Here is a 24,909-nt window from a genome sequence, read left to right as displayed (position 1 = left end):
ATGTCTGGTGGCCGTCGACGTATGCTAATTGTGCGACAGAAAAGTCCTGGCAGCTCCCTCTCCTGGCGCTCCAGCTGTTGCCGCCGTATCTCGGTGGTATCTCCCGCGGCCTTGAGACTGGTTTTGCGTCTCCTATAAATAGTAGTTGGTGGTCAGGAATTTGCGCTGATGTCCTGTCTCTAATCATGCTTCGCCTTCGAGGAATCCGTGCGAGCTTTATGGCGAACGCGTGGCGCCTCGGTACTCTCCTACCCACCGGCGTTCGATTATCTTTTTGGATCTTTTTGCGACTCGGTAGCTCTTTACTTGTGTTTTTCTCTTCGTTTTGCTGTCGTTATCGGCAAAAGCTGTGAGAAGGACCTCGATTCTTTAGCCGTTTTGTACGCGTAAGGTTGAGCCGTGCGTTGCCGATATGCATCTCCTTTGTCTGTGTGTCCTACCTTTTATTTTGCGCAAATGCCACCGAGCTTTTATCCCTTACACTTCCGTGTACTCGTGTGCTTAATTGCATCCAAATCGTTTTGTTTTCAACGGTGGTGAATGGTTTTGTTTGTCATATCTGCGCACTGTTGCAGTTATGGAATGCAAATGAGCTAATCTCAACAAGCTGGAACACGCACGTCCAATTAATTACCCAGTGGCACTTATAACGCTTTGTATAATTATTGTACTGTATGAATAGGGTTTCGGATACTGGTGCCCCATTTAACTAATAAATACGCATTATTTTATTAACGAATGTGTTGATTAAACCCGTGGGCGAAAAATCTCCATCAAGTTTTTGATCTAAACGAGATTTATTTTTAACTCGTAGTAAAATATAATCATGTAGTAACTACATACGTATATGAAAATTCTAAAATCGTTTCTCTCAAAAAGCCAGCAGCATAGATCAATGGTTAGCATTTAATGCTTTCAATTGTGTGGTCATGGGTTCTATTCCTGGTGTGTGCTGCTGGCCAGACCTTTGATATGTGACTCCAAGATCGATCGTTTCCTATCAGAGTTCGCTAATTTATCTGATTTCATTAAAGCGGTTCCAAAAAATTGGCATCCCTATCATATCTTTCTCACAAAAATTTTAATTATTCAGAATCTGGATTTTCGCTACTTTGTATAAAAATGCTGCAAATTGGTCTACAGATGTCTCTATGGACATTATTTTTTTTGTATTTGTCTTGTATAATACTTACAATACGTCTACACTCAATATTTAACAATATATGTCATGTTTAATATAAATATGTAATTATTTATGTATATATAATTAATAATTCTTAATCTGTATAGTACACTTGTTGCATTGGAGCAATCTGTTAAGACAAGTGTGCATGATTGATTAAAAAAAATTAAGTTTATTTCAAAATAAAATAAAATAAGCTAATTCGTTTGTTTGAATCAGATAATATACAATGCATTGTATATATCCGAGTCGAAATGTCATAGTGGATCGGCGGCAATGAATAAATATTATATATGTATGTAGGTAGTGAACGTGGACAATTTCACACATGTCGATATCGCACACGACAATCTTTGCCACGAAAATCGCGAATACGGAATATTTGGCAATCAACTCCTCGTAAGCGTGATAGTTCGCGTGTTAATGACTCTCGGTAGGTGCAATTTTCGAGTGCCAGATATTCTGTATTCGAGATTTTTGCGACGTATACTAGATCGCCACTTGCGATATTGTCACCGAACCATTGTAATGATGAGAGTAAAGAGTTTGAAATGGTAATGGACGGGTCACGTAGCTAGAATAACGGATGAAAATAGTGGTCGAAAGGCACCCGAGAGAATGTAAAAGGGTGCGAGGAAGGCCACGATGGGTGGATGAAAGCCGAAAATATGTGAAATGAGATATGTATATGAGAGTTTCCCAATAAAAAGACGAATAGAAGCGTGTTAAGTCGGGCCTTCACCCAGCAGTGGCTGGCGAATGGCAGTATATGATGATAATGTAAAGTCAATGTTTTTATTTAGAATTTTAGACCGAGCGGATTTGGTAGTAATTTAAGTAATACTTATCATCTTGATCGTAATACGTATTTCTATAACGTTTAGTCTTGTTTACTCATCAGTACAGCCCGGATAACCAAGGTGCCGTTCATTGTTCAAATGTTGTAAATGCATTGTTAAAGATTTGCCGAACCTTTTTTACAAAGCATTTACAACAATTGAACAATGAGCGGCACCTTGGCTATCCGTACTCTACTCATCAGGGTCTTGAAATGGATGTATGTATGTATCAGAAACATCAAAACAAACGTGTTTGAAGTATGTATGTATGTATTGTGTGTTCATATGAACATACTGTGCGATTCTTTGAGATATCTCAATAAGGATAGTCGAGTTTTGCTAGTCTTTTTTTATCATCTGTTTTGTTTTTGTTTTTTTTTCTGGTAAGGGGTCCGGTTATTCAGTAACGAGAAATCTTGTTTTACTCGCATAAAGAATGCATTTGTCAACTGTCGTTTTTTTAACGTGAAACTGTTATTTACATACATTTCGGTATGCCGACTGACATTTTTAAAATATTGCGAAAATTCCACGAGGAATTCGCTCGGTTTGGTATGAAAAGGGTCGTCGGCTCTCGTGGGTGTCTCCCACCACGCACTCCTTTCAAATCTTCATTCATTTTATATATGTTTTTTTGATTTTTTTTACCCTCGCAATGTTTACACTTTCACTCTCACTCGAGTTGAATTTTCGACACTCGGAACGAATCAGAATTCTTCTATGAACTTTCCCGGTTGTACCAGTCGTTGCCAAGAAAGGAGCATTGGACCCAAATCGTACCACCAAGGTCTTCCTTTTATCGATCGTGATCGACGAATCACACAACTTCTCACTTTCACTCTATTCTAACACTGTCATGCAGATAATGAGGATCGAATCGGGATACACCACGACCAGCATTCCAAGAGTGCATCTTCATTGTTCAGAAATGGCGTTTTCTCCAGTCATCCACCGTGCACGAATCGTCCCTCGATCGCGAATGCTTCGTCACTGTGTGCAATAAAAACTGCTAAAGAGTGCAGATTCTCAAACTTGCTGATACTGAATAGTTCTGGGTCTATGTATATACGTACATATATGTTTCTGTCTGACCAAGTATGTACATATGTATGTGGTCCCTATTGTTGATTATTCCAGAACTGCCCCGAGCTGGTAGTGGAACTGCACTTCTGCGAAAACCTTCATCGATACCTTTATTCACCAATCTCCTGTTCGATGAGATCGTAAATCTTCAGTTGTCGATTTCAAAAATAAATCCCTCATTAAGCTCTGAATAGTAGTAGTAAGCGTCGCGTGCATTCTCTTGGCAATCGTCGCATAATCGCAAGGTCCTCCCCACCGGCTTCTTGTCTCTCGGGTGCGAAGGTGAGGTCCAGTCCGACCCTACCTTTTAAGGTGTCACCGATGTCCGATGCCTCCCCGTGCCTCTCCTTAATCGTAACGAGATCTCCGCACCCCGGTCTGGTCAGATCACGGTGAGGATCTGCTCGCTACTCCTAGATATTATTTATTTTCTCCATATTCGGACGCCGGACCTTTCGAGGTCGCCACTGTTCGAATCTCTCTGAAAAGGAAACTCGTTCAGCGACAAAGTCCCTCGTGTGCTCTTCTATCCGATGTTCGAATTGTTTGTGTACTCGAGTGTATGTACATAGTAAAGTAAAAATCGATCGGCGATACAATTTGCTTGGATATCTGACCTCATTGTGTTTTTTCTTTGCTCAATTAGGCCTGTTTTATATACATACATACATACATATCAGACCCAATTTTAAATTCATCCTGTTGGAACTAACCCACGTGAGTATTTTTTTGATATCCACAAAAATTACCTGAAATTGTGAACGTCAAAAAGTCTCGATTCCGATTACGATTATAACTGATCAAAAATACCTAAAATACTTGACTTTGATTCTAGCTTGTATTAACATATCATAGAACATTTTCTTATGTTTTCTATATTTTATTTTATTTTTGTATACATACATATACCAGAAAGGCCTAACAGGTAAACCCCAATGCGTTTTCCTGGCCATTTACAAACATCAATAAACACAATGTTATACAGTATCATAAAGACAGAGTGGGTAGCATTTTATAATGGTTGACCCTTCATTTGTTAACCAGCAGCATGGACTAGTGGTTAGCATATATTGTTATGGTCAGTGTGGTTATGAGTTCGAGTCACACTGGTTGCTGCTGGGCAGACCTTGGTTTGTGACCAGGTAGGTCGTTTCCCATCAGAGTTTGGCAATTTTTCTGATTTTCATTGAAACCTGATTCCTGCAAAATTGGCTTTCCCTCCCCATTTCTCTAGCAAATTCTTGAGTTATTATGTTATATCTCAAAGTTCGCCAGGTTTCTCTCCATAGATGTATCTGTGGATGATTGTTGAGTAAAAAATTCGTATTGTTGTATAAATGTTTGTTGATCGTATTTTATACGATGTTTTCAATGAACTTTTCTATGTTTGACCATATATGTCATGTATAATATATTCTTTGGTGTGTTTCTTGATCTATATACATAGTACACTCGTCGCATTGGAGCCATCTGTAATGACGAGTGTACATAGATTGATTGATTTATTGAATAAATAATATAAAAAATAAATAGAATAGAAAACATTATCAGTAAATTCGAGATGCCATAAACTCGAATTTGCGAGATACATATATGGAATTATAAACTTTTGGTACCATTTCAAATAAGAACATTTGAATTTTTCTTTGATGAAATGGTCGATGCGGTTGAATTCCTCTATAACTAAATTTCTAGTATAACGAATTATTTCCGCCCTTCTGAACAAAATTTGACAAAAATTGCGATTTCCAGTGTACTTCAGTTTCATTATAACGAAATAATTTAATAGGTCGCTAGTATTTCGCTGCAAATGAGTTGATGACAGTTCGTATATTCTTGATGAGGATGATTTGATAGTTTGAATGTCAAACAGACTTTTAGATTGAATGTCATCTTTGAACTATTAGACTTTTTTATGTTTCGTTGTAAATGTATTTAGATTGATAATAAGCGTGTTAGTTTTAAACTGACTTATGTCAACTGTAGTATGTACAGTCCCATGACAGCGAATTACTAGCACCATGCGGATTTTGCAAATTCTATGTTTAGAGCTATATATTGAAGAGTAGGTTCGTAAAATTAAAACAAAGATGTGTTTATAATGATTATACATAGTTTATTTACAATATTAATACAAAAAAAAAAAAAAAAAAAAAATATATATATATATATATATATATATATATATATATATATATATATATTATTAATATTTTGTATGTCCACCCTTATTTCGGAGACACGATGCTATTCTTTTGGGCATACTCTCGATACAAGACGCAATGGTTGACTTTATCTCAGGATCTCCCTGCCACACAGAAATTATTTTTTGTCTTGGGATATTTTTATTGGTACATTGGAGCTTCTTTAATTTCATTTTAAGGGTATGCCAGACATTTTCAATAGGATTTAGATCGGGAGAATTACCGGGCCAGTGAAGGAGCGGTAAATTGTGGTCGGACATGATTTTTTTCACAATTTTGACTTTGTGGCAGGGTGCAATAATATTGCATTAAGTGCAGGCGATCCCTTTTGTCAATTTTGTTTTGTATAGAGTGCAATAGGGTGTATCGCAATACCGTTATATATTGCGAAGCATTCATCATCCCTTCTACAAAATACAATGGCCCTCGACCTTCCGCACTAATTGAGCCCCAAATCATGAGTGACAGCGGGTGTTTCACATTTTTTATGACACAGGACTCATTATACCGCTTGCCGACTCGCCTACGTACGTATTGGTGAGTCGGTGTCATCAATTGAATTGACGAGTCGTCAGAGAAGTGAACCTTAAAAATGTTAAAAACATCGATTAATTCAATTCATTCAAAAAAATTAAACAAATAATTTAATTTCAATTAAATTACCCCTTTCCAATCGTCGAGGGTGAAGTGGCGATGCTCATTAGCCAAACTGAGCCTGGCTTTCTTCATTTTTGGCGTCAAAAGCGTTTTTTTATCTAGCTGCCTGCCTTTCACCCCTGCGTCTGCGAGACGGCGTTGTATTGTCCGAGTCGATATTTCGGTTCCGCTCCCGTAAATTCGTCTGGATTTTTTTATTTGTGGCAAACCGATCCTTCTCAACAGTATTTATAATATATCGATCGACTCGAGGACCGTATTTTCGAGTGCCACAACAATTCTTACGCTTGGTGACCGTAGGATTTTCACCTCTTTTTAGTTGGGTGCTAATTTTATGCACACTGAAAACGCTAACCCCCTGATCTTTAGCAATATATCGTATAGAATACTTCCCAGTATTTAATAATGTGGAAATATTGGCGATTTTCTCCATAGATAAATCTTTATTTCTTCCCATCTAAAAAGGAAAGGGGGTTTTTTCACAAGCAATTTAAACAAATAATTAAGTCACATTTAAAAAATTTAAACACTTTAACTTACTTCAATGATATCGATAATATACAGGAAAGCAAAAATCTCTTCAAAACTAACTTTTCTCCCAGTGAAAGCACACGTCTACACCAAACAAATTTCAAAGCCAAACTGTGTATTTGCACTTGTTCGGTTTTTAAACTATTTGTATAAACACTACTCATCCTATCCTTCTCTAAATACATAGAATAGGATACAATGAATGGTCTACAAAAAAAACCAACCCAAAATGTTACTTAAGACGGCGCAGGTACACAAAATAGGGTAAATACGCGGGTGTTAGTAATTCGTTGTCATACGACTGTATGTATATAATTTTTCTTTTATATGATTATGTTGTGCTTGGAATGTAGCACATGTAATTTTTTTAATTTTGTCTATGAGCTCACTGTTCCATTCTTTCATTAAAAATATTCTAATGCTATTCAAAACATTGCGGTTTTACAATATAATATAATATATTAGAACGCATAACTTTTAATTTACAAACTACAACCATTGTTTCTTATCTTCCATACTAGTATGGTTAAAAATTTGAAATTTTATATTACATAGTATATCTGTTCTAATTATTTTCTTTTTTTTTTTTGATAACTTAGGTTATCAGGGTCAAATTCATTTATTATAAATTCAATTTAATTTTATACCGTATTATTTTCAGCAACAAGCAGCGCTAGGAAATGCAGCTTGTGCGCCGCCCTTGAGACCAGCAGTGGCACCACATCCACCTTTGGGTATACCTACACACCAATCGTTGGTAGCTCCTGCTCCAGCTCCAGCACCCCTACTTTTGGTTCCTCCGACTCCTCGAATCCTAGTTCTCAGACGCGCGGACGGTCATGGATTCGGATTCACTCTGCGCCACTTCATCATCTATCCACCGGAATCCGTCTCGGTATAAAAAATTGTTCACATGTGTACATATTATGCATATTAGCTGTTTTGTTCACGTTGATGCTATGTATTTCAGGATTTGCTGTGTGATGGACGGCATGCGGCTGTCGGTGCTATCAGGGAATGTATGGACACAATATTTGTGAAGAGTGTTCGAGAAGGTGGTGCTGCTCAGCGTGCTGGATTGAGACCTGGTGATCGGTTGCTAGCTGTTGACGGACATCATATAACCGGATGGCCATATGCAACTGTAGTTCAGCTTATTCAGCAAGCTCCGAGAACTTTGAGGCTACAGGTGGTGCCTAAAGAAGCTGATGTTCTTCAACGGGTAAATATCTTCAAAATTTTAATCATACACATTTATTCTTAGAAAAAGTTATCTACATAGTTTTTATATTTTAAATCGAAATATGATTTCTACAAAATCTGTATAGATAGTTATGCTTCCATATTTACTAGACTTCTTGGCATTCATATATGTAGACTATTGAATTATGTACATATATATATATATATATATATATATATATATATATATATATATATATATATATCATCATCATCATCATTTACAGCCATTCGCCATCCACTGCTGGATGAAGGCCTCTCCAACACGCTTCCACTCGTCTCTGTTTTGCGCAACACTCATCCATCTCATTCCGCACATTTTCCTAATTTCGTTCACCCATCTTCCTTGCGGTCTTCCTTTTACTCTTTTGCCTTCTCTCGGGTACCATTCAAGCACTTCTTTTGTCCACCTTTCGTCCATCCTCCTAGCTACGTGACCCGCCCATTGCCATTTCAATCTCTTCACTCTATCCACTATGTCCACTACCCTTGTCATATTTCTCACCCACGTGTTCCGCTTCCTGTCTTTCCTCGTTATGCCAAGCATACAGCGTTCCATACTTCTTTGAGTGCATTGGATTTTATTTTGCATCTTGGCGTTCAGTGTCCAAGTTTCACATCCATACGTCATCACTGGCAAAACGCATTGATCAAAGATCCTTTTCTTCAGGCAGAGTGGCATTTTTGATTTAAAAACAGCATTCATCCGTCCAAATGCACTCCACCCCAATTTCATACGTCTCTTTATCTCTTCATTTTTACTACCAGACATGTCAATTATTTGACCTAAATATAAATAATTATTTACTACTTCTACTGGTTTATCATCTAAGGGGATGCTATCAGGCATGCAATAACTATTGAACATTAGTTTAGTCTTATCTACGTTAATTTTTAATCCTACTTTTCTACTTTCCCTGTCCAGCTGTGTTAGTCTGATAAGTAGGTCAGCTGAATCACGAGCTACTAAAACTATATCGTCTGCGAACCGAAGGTGACTCAAAAAGCGACCATTGATGCTTACTCCGGCTGTATCCCAATCCAATTTCCTGAAAACTCCCTCAAGCACCGCATTGAATAACTTGGGCGAGATTGTATCTCCTTGTCTTACTCCTTTTCCTATGCTAAATCTATCTGTACCTGAAAAAATTTTAACTGAAGCTGTGGCATTCTTATATATTGTAGCTAACAGTCCCACATAGGGTTCCGGCACTCCCTGTGTTTTTAGAGCGTTAAGTACTGCATTATGACTAACTGTATCGAAGGCTTTCTCATAATCGACGAAACCTAGGCACAGTGGCCGTTGATATTCGTTGGCGCGCTCGATTAGTTCGCCAACTACTTGGAGGTGGTCCATTGTGCTGAAATTTGCCCTAAACCCTGCCTGCTCTATAGGTTGGTTCTCGTCGAGGATATTCTTCAGCCTTTCTGTAATAACCTTCGTGAAGAGCTTGTAGACCGCTGAAAGTAGACTAATGGGTCGGTAGTTCTTGATATCGCTTTTGTCGCCTTTTTTGTGTATTAAAATCAGTAATGGTAAAACCCCAGGGGAAGATAATATTCCCATCGACTTACTAAAATGTGGCGGCCCCCCCCTAATTAATATCTTAGCTAGGCTTTTCAGCAAATGCATCCAGAACCAAGCTATATATATATATATATATATATATATATTTCAATTTCGTTTTTTTTTTCATTGCAGTATTTTAGTGAGGCGGCTTATAACCCTGAAACAAATCAGCGACCTCGCAGTCGTACAAGGGAAAGAAGAACAAGTACGGGCGAGATGCCACTGGGCTTAGGCGTGGGTACTGGCGTTTCAACATCTGCACATCCATTGTACGTTGCGCCTTTAAATTATCGGCCTGTCAATACGAATAACGCGAAAATATCGAACGAATACCCCCTTTCTGCCGACTTGCAAAATCGACTCAAAGCCGAACAGAAGAAGTCTGCTCAATCTTACAATTCATCAATAGGTAGCAGTAGAGCTGATTCGTCGGATAGAGTATTCACAAATATACCAATAGAAAATTTAAATCGAGGTGCTATACCTAGAAAAGCGGAAGCTCAACCGCAAGTTCCTCCGCAGCCGACGAATCTGCAAAAGAATTCTAGAAGATCGAGTGAAGGTGCTAGGCTAGCAATCGATCCTTCTGACTATTACGCTTCACCTCCTTCGAGCCCCTTCAATTCGTCGAGAGACTCAACGTCAGTATACACCAGTGGCGAGTCCATACAGAGCTCACACAAAAATCAAATGCATCTCCTCAAATCAACCCCCACTCACATATCTCATCTAAATCAAAATCTACCCAATAACAATAAATTAGTGCAATATGGCAGCAATCCCGATAATGTTCCGATGCAGTATACGAACAAGTTCGATTTCGACGACAGGCGAGAGTCGAACGCTTCACTTACGTCGTCGGCCGCCGAGAGCAAAGATAGCCTAAGTTCATATGAATCCATATCTACTCTAACTGGCAATGATCCGGATAACATTCTCTACAAGTATCGGATACGTAAGAGCTTAGAGCAAAAGGAGGCTTTCTTAAGACGTCCCAGTCAACCGACTGGTTGGGCGACGCCGGAACAGAACGTCATTCAGCAAAAGGAATTTTATGCACGGCCTCAAAAGCTTCACAAACCTGCATGGCCTCCCGGCATGCCGTCAGACTATTGGCCTTCGAAAAACAAGGAAAATATTCAAGATAATGGTGCAAGAACAGTTCATAACCCTGCCGATTATGAAAAGGTTAATAATTTAAGTGCTAATCAATCTAGTGATATGAGTGGTGCTTCTAAAGTAGATTTTAACAAACCGAGTTCTTCTAAACAAAAACATGAAAAAGGTGCTTTTCACACTACACTCAGCAAGATACAAGAGAATACGCCGGTGTTCAATGATAGTGGAGGAAATTTGACGAATGGGTCTCAAGCGTCGTCGAATTCGTTAGAGATGATGTTGCAAGAAAAAAGGTATAATAATTTTACATTTGAAGCTTGTACTTTGAAAGCAGAATTTCTTATGAATCAGTGTGATATCCTCTTTTCAAAATCCATGCTTCATATTTGAAATTTAACTTATTTTGAACTAATATTTCACATATGAATAATATAGGTATCAAATACCCAGTGAACTTCAAATTGTATCAAATAGAACGAGGCAGTTTGAATCGTTGCCATCGGAAGACCGGACAGCTCTTTACAAAAGTGAACTGGCAAGATTGAGTACAAAGAAACCAGAGCCGACGGTTGCTCTCAGACGGAAAGAATTTGAATCTAGGGGTGGTAAAAGAGATGCTAGAAGTCTCGAAGCTCAACAGTCTTCAGAAGGTAATTTTATAAATTCATATATCTAAGTATATGTATATATTGAACTCAATAATTGTCTAAACTTTCATACAGTTTATTATATTGATTTAGATAATGAAATGGTTGAAACAAACCTTTCGGGCAATCGCATGATGCTAACTGGTAGTAAACATTTGACGTGTCCACCGCCTGATGATTACGAAGGTATGATAAATGCATCGATATTGAATAATAAACTAATTTTTAATTGACATTCTTAATTAACTTTTTCTTCTTATTTTTCAGAAATTGAAAAGAGACATGTGCGTCTAAGATCAAATTCAACGGGCAGTGAAGGACTGCCGACACGAAGATCACATGCTCCAGGTGAATATTGTTTCATGTATATCTTTTTACATTCAAATCATGCACAGCAATTGAGGCTTTGGTTCATTTATCTCGCACTTCATATACCTATATCTCACAAGTTTTCTTTTGATACTGCACAATCTGCAAATCGATGCTTTGTGAATAATGTTTTAAGCATTTGTTAATAATAAATGCGGTGACTTTTTACATATAAAATTTTACTATAGGTATATTTTGTAAATAAAATTATGTACAATCTTAGATGAAGCTTAGGTTTAATATACGCATATTTTATGTATTAAACATATGGAGAAGTTTTAGCATGTAAATATATTGGTTTTTGTTTTACATAAGTTCTTAGACAGTTATAGGCTGCAGAAACAAATTTGAATATAAAGGTGTATGGTCTAATTGCTTTGATGAAATTTTTTTAATAGCTTTTTATTAGGTTTTAGAAATAGTGTAATGTCTTATCATACATATGTAGTGTCAAAGATTTAAATTTAAAATAGTAAAATAGTAAAATAATAAAAGATTTAAATTTAAAAATTTAAAATAGTGACAAACACAATACGTGTTTACTCTAAATTTTTGTTTGTAATATCTGTAGACAGAGATTTATTGAATTATTGATTCGTATGTTATAAATTTTCAATACACTTTTTCCAATTTTGTATAATATCAATATACATTCTGTAAAATTTTATGCGGTTTTTTGTTATTGTATATATCCGAAGATGGAAGCTACATGAAACGAAGATTAGCTCTGAGTAGAGAAGAAGAAGAAGCTTTAGACATTGCCGTAAAAGAAAGTTGGAATAACAAAGACAGCGGGAGAGTTGTTTCGCTTCCCGATGCAAAATGTGATATTAATAGTAAACAAGTTCCTAATGGATTTAATAATAATGATTCTAATAGTTTTGTACATAAAAATAATTATGTTATACCCGACGCAAATGCGGTAGCCGCCAATAATGCGTCGTCGAACTGTAATGGTGAATTAAAACAAGGTGTGCAGCCGAACGTCTTGCCAAATCAGAAAAATAAAATAAGTTACGGAGAAAAGAGACCCGAAAGGCCCACACAATTAAGCTTATCGCCCGGAGACAACTTTGTGTTCCCCGGAGGACTCGGGATGCATTTGTTGGGGTCGTCTCCCACCACACCCTCTTCCCAACCCTCGCAGCCTCAGTCGCCATCAGGTCAGCTTTCTCCCTCTCTTGTTGGATATAGATGTCCACTCTTGTTTGTATTGATGAACAAACGACTAACACACCAAGTGGTATTACGAGGTCTTAACATTCAAATCTCGCTCACTTTTTAACGATAGTTAACGATCTTCTTGCTCAAAGTGATACATGTTCATTGCATAGTTGAATAATCCGTTATTGTGACTATTATTTTCAAAATACATACCTTCAAACACTTTGTATTTAGATCACTCATCATATACATACATGTATGTATATTTGCTTGTTTACATACATTCAGATCTTATTTTGCCACAAATCTTCAAATACTTTGCCCAAAGTATTGAAATAAATGAGATCTGGTTGTCTTGTTTGACTTGCTATAATATGCGCTTACATTGCTTATATTAATATTTCCTGCTATGTAATCCATTTTGTGTTGTATTGTATTATATTTTTTTACTACTAACATATTATCAACTCCTTTTTACTGAATTCCAAGCATGATTTTGATGTTTCATTTGAATAAAATTAAATTTAAAACTGTTATTGCTGTATTGAAAATTAATTAAAAACTTACCGAATTTCTCGAGAATCATACTAAATATCAAAATACATAATAATAAAGCGAATTAATTATGATTTGAAAATGTTGCATGATTAAAGTAGATTAATCGTTCAATATAATATGCTGCATGATTTGTTTTTTGCTATGACAAGTGTAACAAACTAAATGTACTTTTATTTTATAAGTGTTTTTGTATGGCATCTTTTTATAACAGTAAAGAAAAACAATTAAAATTCTATATTGATTACTTATATTATGAAAGTGATCAATTGATTATAATAATAACGTAAAATGATTTTTTTTTGTTTTTAATATCTTCTTTAACTTTTATTTTTGATACTTAAAGGTGTTTCAATGGATGATGCCGTTGTTTTGAGACGACATAAGAATGCTGCTCAATTAGGAGGTAATTTTTAAGTTTTTTTAAACAAACTTATTCATAAACTATATCTGAATTATAATATCACTAATTTAATATTAAACAATTGATTTTATAGAGGAGGAGCGTGCCATGAGAAGAGTATCTTATTTGAAAGCAACGTGGGGCGATCATTTACACTTTGATAGCGACCACGAATTCAGTGACAGTGAACATCAAGCTTTGAGAACGTAATGCGACATTTATTATAAAAATTTAATTAGGATATTATTAAATCATTTAATAATAAGAATACTAGGTTATGTTTTGTTGTTAAAATTTCAAATTTCAAATGTTGTTGTAGTATTCTTATTATGAAATGCTAAAATTTAATTTATATGTATGTATGTAGGACTGGATATGAAATCTATATGATTTATTAAATTGTAATGTTTGCGTTTTTGAAAATTCGTATACATATAAATAAACGATTAAATGTGCATGCAATCAAATGAATAAGTTTAGTTAGTGTGTATTTGTATGATGGAGGTAGAAATTAAATAAAAAATGAAATAAATTCCCGTGAGGGCAGTGCTCACAGACGATGGCGGCCACCACGCTTTCCTGATGATATTCAACCTCTCAGACGTTTGTTTGAAGATCTCACAACGCAAACACGGTAAAGATACCATCATGTGTGGAAAAAAAAAAGCTAGCACGCGCTAATACAATATGCCCAAGTGTTTGATTGTCGCGCTCTTGGACACCGCCTATACGTTTTATTTTTTTATTTTTCTTGTATACATACTTTTTTCATAACATATCTCTCATGTACAGTGATTTTTTCAGCCGAATAAACAGAAATTTCATTTTGTGTTGTTAACAAGATGAATTTAGCGATAAGCAATGATCACGGCCAGTAACCGTTTCATAGCTTTTGTTTGCTGTGCAATTAACTAGTCACAACAATAAAATTAGATTAATGTTTTGTCGGAAAATCTTAATTGATTTAATTAAAATAATAATAAAACAATATTGTATATAATTAATTATATCTTACAATGTAACATTTTATTGTACATAAACATACACACACACGTCTCAATTATTGAATAATTTTTGTTGTTTTTTTTTTCGTTTAACTATTTATTATGATGTTCAATTTTAGGGCTTTCAGTTTTTGTGTGCGCTTAGAATGAATACAGCTTCAGCCGGCTTTGGATGGCTGAATTCATTTCACACAACATATTTCATGAGTTAATTTTGTACAAATGTGTGCATGAACGCTTTCCATTTTGACATAAAAACATATTTTGTATAATAATATAGTTAAAGGGCAACGAATTTGATCAGAATTATTTTTCATGATATCTCATCAGACGCAAGTTTATGACGATCATTTTATAATCATTTTTATTGATAAAGCGCCGATCAAATATTTGTTGCATGTACACGCTCGTATGTCTTCATTTTTATCATCCGATTTTTCTAAAAGTATTTTTGCCTAATTTTTTAATCGTTGTAAGAATAAATTAACATTAAATTTTGTAATGTATTTCGCAGTGAGAAAAAAGAAAGAGAGGAGTACCATCACGATGCCGACAGAACAATCCACGAAGATTTGGAAAGCGCAGAAATTACTATGCGAGGAAGTGTCCAAATTAAAATGGTTCTTAACAATGGGAAGGTGATTATCGTTTCTGTTGATACGAATTTGAATCATTATTGTAATACTAATTGAATTTATTTTCAACAGCGTGCTAGCGACAGATCCTGGAAACAAGCATGGGCCTTATTGCAGGGTCCGAAATTGACCTTGTATCGTCATCAGCATCAGGTCAGTTGATAATGTTTCATTGTTATACATACATATATAAATTGCTCGCAAACTTTCACCCACAAATTGCGTTAATCGCACACAGCTGTTGATTATCTTATCTGCAAATGCATTATTGTTTTAAATGAATGCATACAAATTTATATGATATTCATTACGGGAGTTGAACGATTTCCTTTGAATGCACTGAAATTTATATAGATAACGAAATAGTGTCGGTTTTCACTTTGTATTTAAGTGGCCATCATCAGCATCAGTACATATTCACTCTTTCCTGTCCTGAACAACTATTATGTCTGCAGTTACATACTTGTTGTTTCCTTAGTTAGCGATCGTACTTCCTGTAGGTTATTTGTCCCGTCTACAGTTATATGACATTTCCTTGACATGACAGCTCAACTTGAAGCGATTCTACCGAGTTAATATATATGAAATTCGGATGTTTTAATAATTTTTAATGTTAAACCAAGTTTATATCTAGAGAAATGTTACTGTCTGCTATATAATGCAGTGCCACACCGGGTAACTTGTGAGCAACTCGGTCGGTGACTTTGTTGTGCGACCAGATCAAATGTATGTAGTTGTATGGAGCATGCCACATTTGGCAACCCATTGGTTGCCCAAGAAATAAAGTCGGCTGACCATCAGTGAGATCGGTTGATGGCGTCTGGTCATGTTGATTTTATTGCTTGAGCAATTAAGGGGTGCCATACTCGATGATTAGTCGCCAGCACTGTGACTGTATCGTCACAATAAAACCTCTTTTAGGTATTAGTGAGCGGATTCTTGGTCGATTTTGGTTGTCCGAATTGAGAGACCAAAAGTGACCACGAGCAACTAAATTAACTCGTTCCTAATACTCCTGGAAAAGAATATTGAAGGCTGATGAATATGTAGAGCATTTATATTTGGGATTGAGAAAATAATAAATATTTTGTGGTATCAATATTGTGTATCTATGTATGTACATATGTAGAAACGTCTTAGTAAGTAAGTCAAATAAAATTGGCTAATTTTTTCACGGTATACTCTATCTATTTTTGTATTATAATTTAATTCTCGCAACCAGCTATATGAGTTCTCGAAATCATCGAAATAATGTAACTTTTGCATTCAGCATTGTTTATTCACAGGCTGGAAGTTTTTTCCTCTGAGCTGTTTCTGTGTTTATTCTAAATACTGGTGGTTGTTTTATTATAATCTTAATTTGATGTAACTAATTACTTATAATTTTACAGTAAAATCATCTTCGTCATTTGTTTTGTAATCTGTCTGACTTCCGGTTTGCTTAACGCGCATGCGTCGTACGGTCACGCATTCGTGCCTCTTGCCGAATGCCAAATCGGCAAATATGTGTACGAATTCACTTTGTGAATGACTCAAATTAATTTCTCAACAACCTTCGAGATTCCACGTCGATTTCCAAATGGAACGGTGCTGAATTCGCGTGCATTTTTGGCGTTCATGAGTCGGCTTGTCGCAATCGTTTGAGGTTACAAAATGATAGATAAAAAAAAAGAATTCGAATGGTCATCTGCAATACACCTGTTTTACGCATGGTTAATCTGTTTCATTAAATTTTATATAAACGTACAAAGTCAGAATCTTCAGTTCATGTAGGGATTCATTCATACTGCTGGAGTCCTTGATTTATAATCGTATGAATATGAATGTGCGTATTACAATTAATTTGTTTTCATTACATATATGTATATACGCTCACGAAAGTCGCCATTGCGGACGAATTTAATTACCTCGTCACCTTCGAATTTCAAATGGGGCTAGCTGTCAAATCTAACTTTTTAGCTAAAGACCTGCTTCAGTTCAGCAGTTTTTGTCTTCAGGAAGTTGAAAATTTTTTATTTGTTATAGCACAAGTGTTCAATACGTTTCGTTCATGAACATATATGTATATATACTAGTTTGTTCATACATTCAAATGTTTATCGAGATCAATTTTTAACATATTTATTTAAAATAGTAATATATAAATAAAAATATTTTTTCCAAAATAGAAACAAATCTGAAAAATAACGTAAAATAATCTGAAAATATAAATGGATATATTACTATTTATACTGCCCATTATTCCTATTAAGAAAAATAGTAATAAAAAATATTATTTATGTGTATTTTTCCGCAGAGTGAATTTCTTATAATAAACTTCCATTTGATTCTTCACAGGATTCGGAAAAATTCCATATGACTTGCAATACTGATTTAAAAGTTTTTACTTGACTTAAAAATACATACATACATATACATATACGCTTAGCAAAAATGCAATACGCACTATTTCGCACAAAAATCCAAACCCAAAAAATATGTATTTCATGTTTGAAAAGTTAAACTTATATGTTCAATCCGGGACACTTTTTAATACGAGACATACTACTCAAATCCGGGAATGTCCCACCCAATCAGGGACGTCTGGTCACCTTATTCATACATGAACTTTTGTTTTTGGTTTTAGTGCTAATAGTCAAAAGCTATCTTCAAATAGACACACCAGGTGTCGCATGAAACTTTTAACTGTCGAAATTTTTGAGCTGTCAAAATCCTTTGAAATGCTAAAACACCAAGTATTTAAAAGGCAAATCCTATGGAGAAAATATTACAACGGTTAATATTTTGTGCATAGTTAATTTGTCGATTATTTTTCTGTGTAGGTATACTATAATTGGCCAGATTGGTTCGTGTATGAACAAACTAGTATGTTCAAGAACGAACGAAACGCACACTTGGACTGTAACATACATATGTACATATATAATACAAACCTATTATACAAATTTAGATATAACAAGACTTCTGTGGGTGCAGATTAAAGTTGGCTGTTTTTGGTTCTAAATTAATTAATTGTACATATTCCGTTCGTCAAATCTAGTATGTATGTATGTACATATATGTACATATATACTTCTTCAGAACTCAGCCGAATTAAATAGTTCGACTGTTTAAGTTTAAATGGTCTATTTGTTGAATTGAAAAGAACTCCTTTGTATATTATACATATGTATATTTCATCAAATAAAATTTAACATTCCATTTTCCATTCAATTATTAAAAATCGATAATTAAAGCGCGTAATTGAAACGGTCTAATTTTATTACATACAAATATTTCGCATATTATTGTTATGTTTCACTTATGAAATTCTTCGTTTGCGGAATGCTGCGCAAATCGGCATTGAATTGCCGTCAAATGCGGCCACGCTGGTTAAATTAATGCCAATGACCACGGTTTATAGATTTTTTTTTTGTTTTTTCATAATTTTGTTACAGTATTGTATCTCCTCATATTTTAAATGTTTCGGTAATATTCAATTCGAATAATCATCTGGCTCGGGCAAGGCCTATCTGTAATCTGCATATAATTTTCGTTATATAATGTCTTCAAACCTTTTATGAATTGAAATATTGTATTTATAAAGGATCATTTTTATCATCACAGACATACCTATTAATGATGCAGTGCACGCGTCGCTGATTTTGCGACACCTGAAAGTCAGTTTCGCCTCGCGTTCCTTTGTACCAAACATAGCATCCGTTCCATTTATGATCAACTGACTTCCATATCGATAAAAGCATAGTTATTGTCGCAATTCGACAATAGGCGTGACGATATGATTGCGTGGACTGTCGAAAAATTCGTCATACTAAATGTATATAATACGTGCATACTTACACGTGCATGATTTGTTCGAGTCCGGTGTAAAATTAAAAAAACCATGCCTATTGTTGCTGTCGATTAAATCATTGGACGATATATGTCTTGTCAAAAATTTGGCGAAAAGTATCTATTGACATTTCAGATACGCCCAGTTCCCTTTCTCCAGTGGTTCCTTTCCTTTTTTGCTTTCGCTTTCCTTATCTTTTTAGTTCGATATGGGACTGTGATTGTTTTGTTTTAGTTTGACACATTCAGACTTTGATTTAGGTATATTGTGTCTGTATGGTTACTGTGGTTCAAACTTGAATAAGCTGGTATTTTCGTATGTCCAATTATCTAGTCCCTTCACTTGTAGATCTGGTCCACTTGTGGTTACACTTTTACAAACCTCCTTTACGTTTCACATTAAGACGTCATTTTGTATTACGTCTCAGTTGGTTTCACACACGATTAGTTACATTTTTGTATCGCTAACGTTTATGCGTTGAAGTTGAACGTAGCAGAATGCTCTTGAACTGTCTCTACCAAATCCTTGAAAAGTCAGAACCTTGAAAAGTCAGAACCTTGAAAAGTCAGAAGTATCGCGAATGAGGTATTCGATAGTTGAATTTAAATCGCAGTTGAAATTCGGACTATGAAAAGTTTGTTGTATTTTTTTTAAATGTATTAAAAATATATTATTCGTAGATACTTATCTTAAAGGTTCATTTATAGCAGTACAGCTCAAGATGGCAACTGTACGTAAACAGCAGTACAAAAAATATTCCTTAGTACGTTCTATTTGGACACATTCATACATTCCGTAATATGTACGTGGCGTATTCGTAACAGCAGTAACCGACACGATCTATTCAGCAGTTCATGTCACCGAAACGTATCACGCAGAACTGGTTTTCTTTGGCCACTGTTCAATTTTTACATACGTCTTTTATGTTTCATTCACGCATGACGTAACGCCATAGTGGTGAGTGCACCCGTACTAACGAAAATGCTGATATGCGCTTGTAAATGCTTTCGGAAACGTCATATTATGATAATATTGATACGAAAAAATAAATATTTTGTTGCATCGATGCGCTCTGTAACGTAGATGCGCTCTGTAACGTAAGCCGATTTTTGCCCAAAAACAATTTTAAACGTGACGAAAACGGGTGTTGCTGTAAAGTATGAATAGAAGTAGTCTTCCTGTGCCGATCTGTTGACGTGCAGTGCTGGATAGTATAAACAAACCTTGATAGGTAGAGGTTGTTCATCAAGCTTAGTGAGATTTTTTCGAATTTTCGCCAAGATAAGATGTATTCGCGCGTTTTCCAAATTGGAATACGAATTTAATTAATCGTCATCATCTGTATTGGCAAAGAGAACATGCAATTAAAAGTGCGCGATCGTGGCGCATTCACACCGATTGCATTTTCTAAATGTGCGAGTACGCGTGACCGAATCGATAACTTTATATTATTATATTAGCTATACACACATAATGTATAGATATTCAATCGTTTCGTTGCGAGTTTCGGGACTTTCGTTTGCCTCGTTAGCCGTCAATTCTGCAATGATTTTCGTGCTCTTTATCCGCCGCTTTCATCGTCCGACTAGGTAAGTATGTATGTTGCTGCTCTTGTTATGCAAACAGTTTGGGCTTTGGCTATTGTATAACATGTGAATCAAATGCGAGATGGTATTATGTCGTACCATCCAATTAGTTTTCCTTCAGTGCGGGCGGAAAATTGCTCCATGCTCATCTTGCTCAGTACTTCGTAGGCACACGAGCGCAACACTTTCACAAAGTGCTTCATCTTCTCCAGATGTATCTATATATATGTATGTATACAGGTATTGGCATAGCAAGGAAAGACAGGAAACGTAATACTTGGGTGAGAAGTATGACAAGAGTAGTGGATATAGCAGATAGAGTGAAGAGATTGAAATGGCATTGGGCGGGCCACGTGGCTAGAAGAATGGACGAAAGGTGGACAAAAAAAAAGTGCTGGAATGGTACCCGAGAGAATGCAAAAGGGTAAAAGGAAGACCGCAGGGAAGATGGGTGGACGAAATTAGGAAAATGTGTGCGGTGAGATGGATGAGTTGCACAAAATATTATTGTATTATGGTATTAACTAAACATTTCAGGGTTGTCTGTAATGCTAGTTACAAGGACAAACTAGTTGGAATGATATTTTTTTAATTCTTCATTTCCATTTGATTTATTTTTGATATGATCTAATTCTTAAATAGTATCTTAATAAGATCATCATTTAATTTTTTTTTTGAAATATGATTTAATTCAAGGCAACTTTTTTTTCTCAGTAATGAGTATGTGTTATATTTTGCGTGTACATGTAAACAAAAAAACTAAATATTATTCATTTAATTGCGTTATTATTAAAATTAAATTGTGTTTATTCGTGTGTGACAATTGTAGGGGTGGTTTATTTATTACGTAATTAAATTATCTGATACTTTTTATTTGTTACGTAGTAGAGTGGCATTACAGGTGACCCCAATACGTCACTACCATTACTAGACAGCGAATGGTCATTAGGGCATTGTTAAATTCCTAAATCTTTTTTTTTGCTCTTTTGCATTCAGCACTGTTAGAACGTGTATTGCTATTTACCATTGCCCTTATAACAAAAGGCCAGGATTCTTTGCAGCACAAAATGGTTCACAATTTATTGTCAAACTTTTTTTTGCTCTCTTGCGTTGTAGGACTATAGTAATGGACTATGAACCCTTTTTTTGTGCTGAAAATAATTCTGGCCGTAGATCTCTGCTTATAAGTTAAGGGCGGACCCGAAGCGTGCTTTTTCCAGGAATCAGGGCGTTTTCGGTCTATTTACAAAGCTAGAGTGCAAAAAAAAGGTTCTTCATAAAATTTAACAAAGCACAGCGAACAATGAACGGCACGCTTCCGGTCCTACGTCTACTTATAAGTATCCGTCCCTTAATGATCACACGTTTAAAAATAAAAATTTAAATTATATATCTACTGAATATAAAAAGAAACACAAAAGGAAAACAATGATGAAAATATCTAAGTACTCAGTAGATATCAATCAACATAAATTGGTTCTGGAGTTCTTGAATAAACTAACTCTGACTCTTAGGGCGCAGAAAAAAAATTGGTACGCGGCCCTTGTTTTTTTTTTTAGATTTGTTAGTTTTGCAAATCTAGGAAAAACCTCTTGCACGCCTGATCTATGCCAGGCTAAAATGCTATGCCGGTGATATATTTCCTTGAATGGACGTGGGTTTGATAGTGATTGATAGTGGTGATTCGCAATTTTTAAGAAACTTAATAAGATCGTACAATGGCATAAGACACGCCCATTCACGGCTGGAGTCAACCTAAACATGCCCTGCCGTACGATTCTGTACATCTGCGCTTTTTACGTTCTGTCTAACGGACGGTGTAAGCATTTTCACATCACAGTGCCATGTAATGGGGTGCATTTCTTCAGAACTTTCTAGTGGGGATTTAAATGGAATTCAAACAAACTGTAATATGTAATGAATAATGATTTTTTTTTAATAAAATAGCATCTGTTTAATTGTATGCATTCAATTAGAAATTAGTTAAATATGTTGATACAACTTCATCAGCGATCGATCTAACGTGACCGACTATGTAACAGGTGCACGTGTATTAAAATCTTGAAGCGAATTTAGTGCATCGCTCACTCTTCATTCGATTTTACGTCTTTAAATACATTATGTATGGCGTAGAAAGTAATCACTGTCATAAATAATTTAGTGGATCTCGATTTCGCGAAAATAATAATTACAATCAAACATCGCGTTTCTTATGTATGTACATGTACATGTGTATAATATCGGGTGAATCTCCTTTTTTTATTACTATTATTGCTACTGCGCAAGTTCCTTCGCGGATCTCCGTAATCCGATCGAATTACATATCTGGTCGATCTGCGGAAAATGTGGTACACACCGTACCATGTATGTGTGAGGTCCGAATTGCGTATTTTTTGCTCCGGTTCGTTGCTCGACGTCCGTTGATATTCGCCATTCCCCTTTATATGAGTTTTTGATCTATCCGGCCCAACTTTGAGCTCGGTCAACTTGCGGTTGCTTAACGATTTTTTTTGTTCGATATTTCTCGTAGATATAAGTGCAGGAAGTCGGAGCTTATCGTACTTATGATTCATGTGTGTTTTGGAAAATCGTCGATGGTCATTAAAATACATTTAAAAATGTCTGATGCTGAGATTTGGTTCGATGTTGATATCTCTTTACAATTCTTCACGCCCTTTCGATTAGCTCTGCTTAGTCTTTCGATCAGGTAATATATAATGAAGACTTCTTCAATTGGGTATTGGATATTGTATCGCTGATGAGGTTCTTCTTTATGTTTTATCGGGCGCAGAGTTGATTTTTAAAAAATGCCATGTTATCCAAAAGGATACAGAGGACGTGAAGAAAGATATAATGGACGTTAGGTGTATGCATAAAACAATGAATGGGAGTTATGTAAAACTGGCAGGAATAGAAGATGATTTCATCTGCATATGTATGTATGTATGTATGTAGCAGTTAATGGTGACAGGCTGATTACTGATTAGATTAGCAGAGAAGGATTTGTCTTTGAATTTCGGAACGATTTAAAAGCACAAAATTTGGCTGTAAAAAAGTAAAAAAAAAAGTTTTGAGGATTTAAAAAAATGTTTTTTTTTTTTAATTTTATTTGTAATGCTCATTTTGAAAAGGATATTATATATGTATTGAAAGGGTTTAAAGAAGAATGTCAAAAATGCCTTACGAATTTAAATCATTTTCATACAATAATGATGTACGATTAAAAAGAATGACTCGCTCCACATTTGAGACGAGAAGATGAGAGTTGATCTAATCGAAGTTTATAAAATTATTAGTAACCACTGCAATTAATTCTAGTTTATAAAATTATTAGTAACCACTACAATTAATTCTAGTTTATAAAATTATTAGTAATCACTAAATTAACAATTAAAAATGAATTCCACTTGTCTCTGTTTTGCACAACTCTCATCCATCTCACCCCACACATGTTCCTAATTTTGTCTACCTATCTTCCCCGCGGTCTTTTTTTATCCTTTTGCATTCTCTCGGATACCATTCAAGCACTTATTTTGTCCATCTTTCGCATTTTTCTAGCCTCGTGGCCCGCCCATTGCCATTTCAATCCACTGTGTCGACTGCCCTTATCATACTTCTCACCCATCTATTCCGTTTCCTGTTTTTCCTCGTTTTGCCGAGCATAATTATGCGTTCCATACTTCTTTGAGTGCATTGGACTTTGTGTAGCATCTTGTCCAAGTTTTACATCCATACGTCATCACTGGAAAAATGCGAAGATTGGAGATCTTTTTCTTCAGGCAGAGTGGCATTTTTGATTTCATTCATTCGTTCGTCCAAATTTCATTCATTCGTTGACAACATTCATTCGTCCAAATGCACTCTATCCTAAGTTCATACGTCTCTTTATCTCTTCATCTTTACTACCGGACACGCAATTATTTGACCTAAATATAAATAATTATTTACTACTTCTACTGGTTTATCATCTAATGAGATGCTATCAGGCATGCAATTATCTATTGAAAATTAGTTTGGTCTTATCTACGTTAATTTTTAATCCTACTTTCCCTGTCCAGCTGTGTTAGTCTGTTAAGTAGGTCAACTGGATCGCGAGCTATTAAAACTATATCGTCTGCGGACCGAAGATGATTCAAGAAGCGACCGTTGATTTTTACTCTTGCTAAAATATTGAAAAACTGATATTAGATATGTAGAGAGAGTAAATCAAATTTGTCTTTTGAATTTGTTACAATTTAGCTCAATGAAATCAAACCGGAGTTTGGAAAAACTATTACTTTTTGAAT

General features: G+C 35.5%; 1 protein-coding gene across 5 annotated transcripts in view; it reads left to right on the top strand.

Moving 5' to 3' along the window:
• Positions 1-24,909, top strand: part of RhoGAP19D (Rho GTPase activating protein at 19D) — a 194,004-nt gene that overhangs the window by 156,978 nt on the left and 12,117 nt on the right. For 2 of the 5 annotated variants that reach the window (XM_077427721.1, XM_077427729.1), the window contains exons 3-12: positions 7,159-7,392; positions 7,468-7,719; positions 9,442-10,721; positions 10,864-11,078; positions 11,169-11,261; positions 11,343-11,423; positions 13,510-13,569; positions 13,661-13,772; positions 15,085-15,208; positions 15,278-15,358. In XM_077427721.1, coding sequence (XP_077283847.1) covers positions 7,159-7,392; positions 7,468-7,719; positions 9,442-10,721; positions 10,864-11,078; positions 11,169-11,261; positions 11,343-11,423; positions 13,510-13,569; positions 13,661-13,772; positions 15,085-15,208; positions 15,278-15,358 — 2,532 coding nt within the window. Of the gene's footprint in view, positions 1-7,158; positions 7,393-7,467; positions 7,720-9,441; positions 10,722-10,863; positions 11,079-11,150; positions 11,262-11,342; positions 11,424-12,142; positions 12,608-13,509; positions 13,570-13,660; positions 13,773-14,113; positions 14,201-15,084; positions 15,209-15,277; positions 15,359-24,909 lie in introns of all 5 variants that reach the window. The other 3 variants (XM_077427707.1, XM_077427737.1, XM_077427713.1) reach the window with 3 other exon arrangements.

This window comes from Arctopsyche grandis, chromosome 1 (genome assembly GCF_051622035.1).
Source record: "Arctopsyche grandis isolate Sample6627 chromosome 1, ASM5162203v2, whole genome shotgun sequence".
Classification (NCBI taxonomy): domain Eukaryota; kingdom Metazoa; phylum Arthropoda; class Insecta; order Trichoptera; family Hydropsychidae; genus Arctopsyche; species Arctopsyche grandis.
Note: the sequence above shows the minus strand (reverse complement) of the source record. Positions and strands in the feature narration are given on the sequence as shown.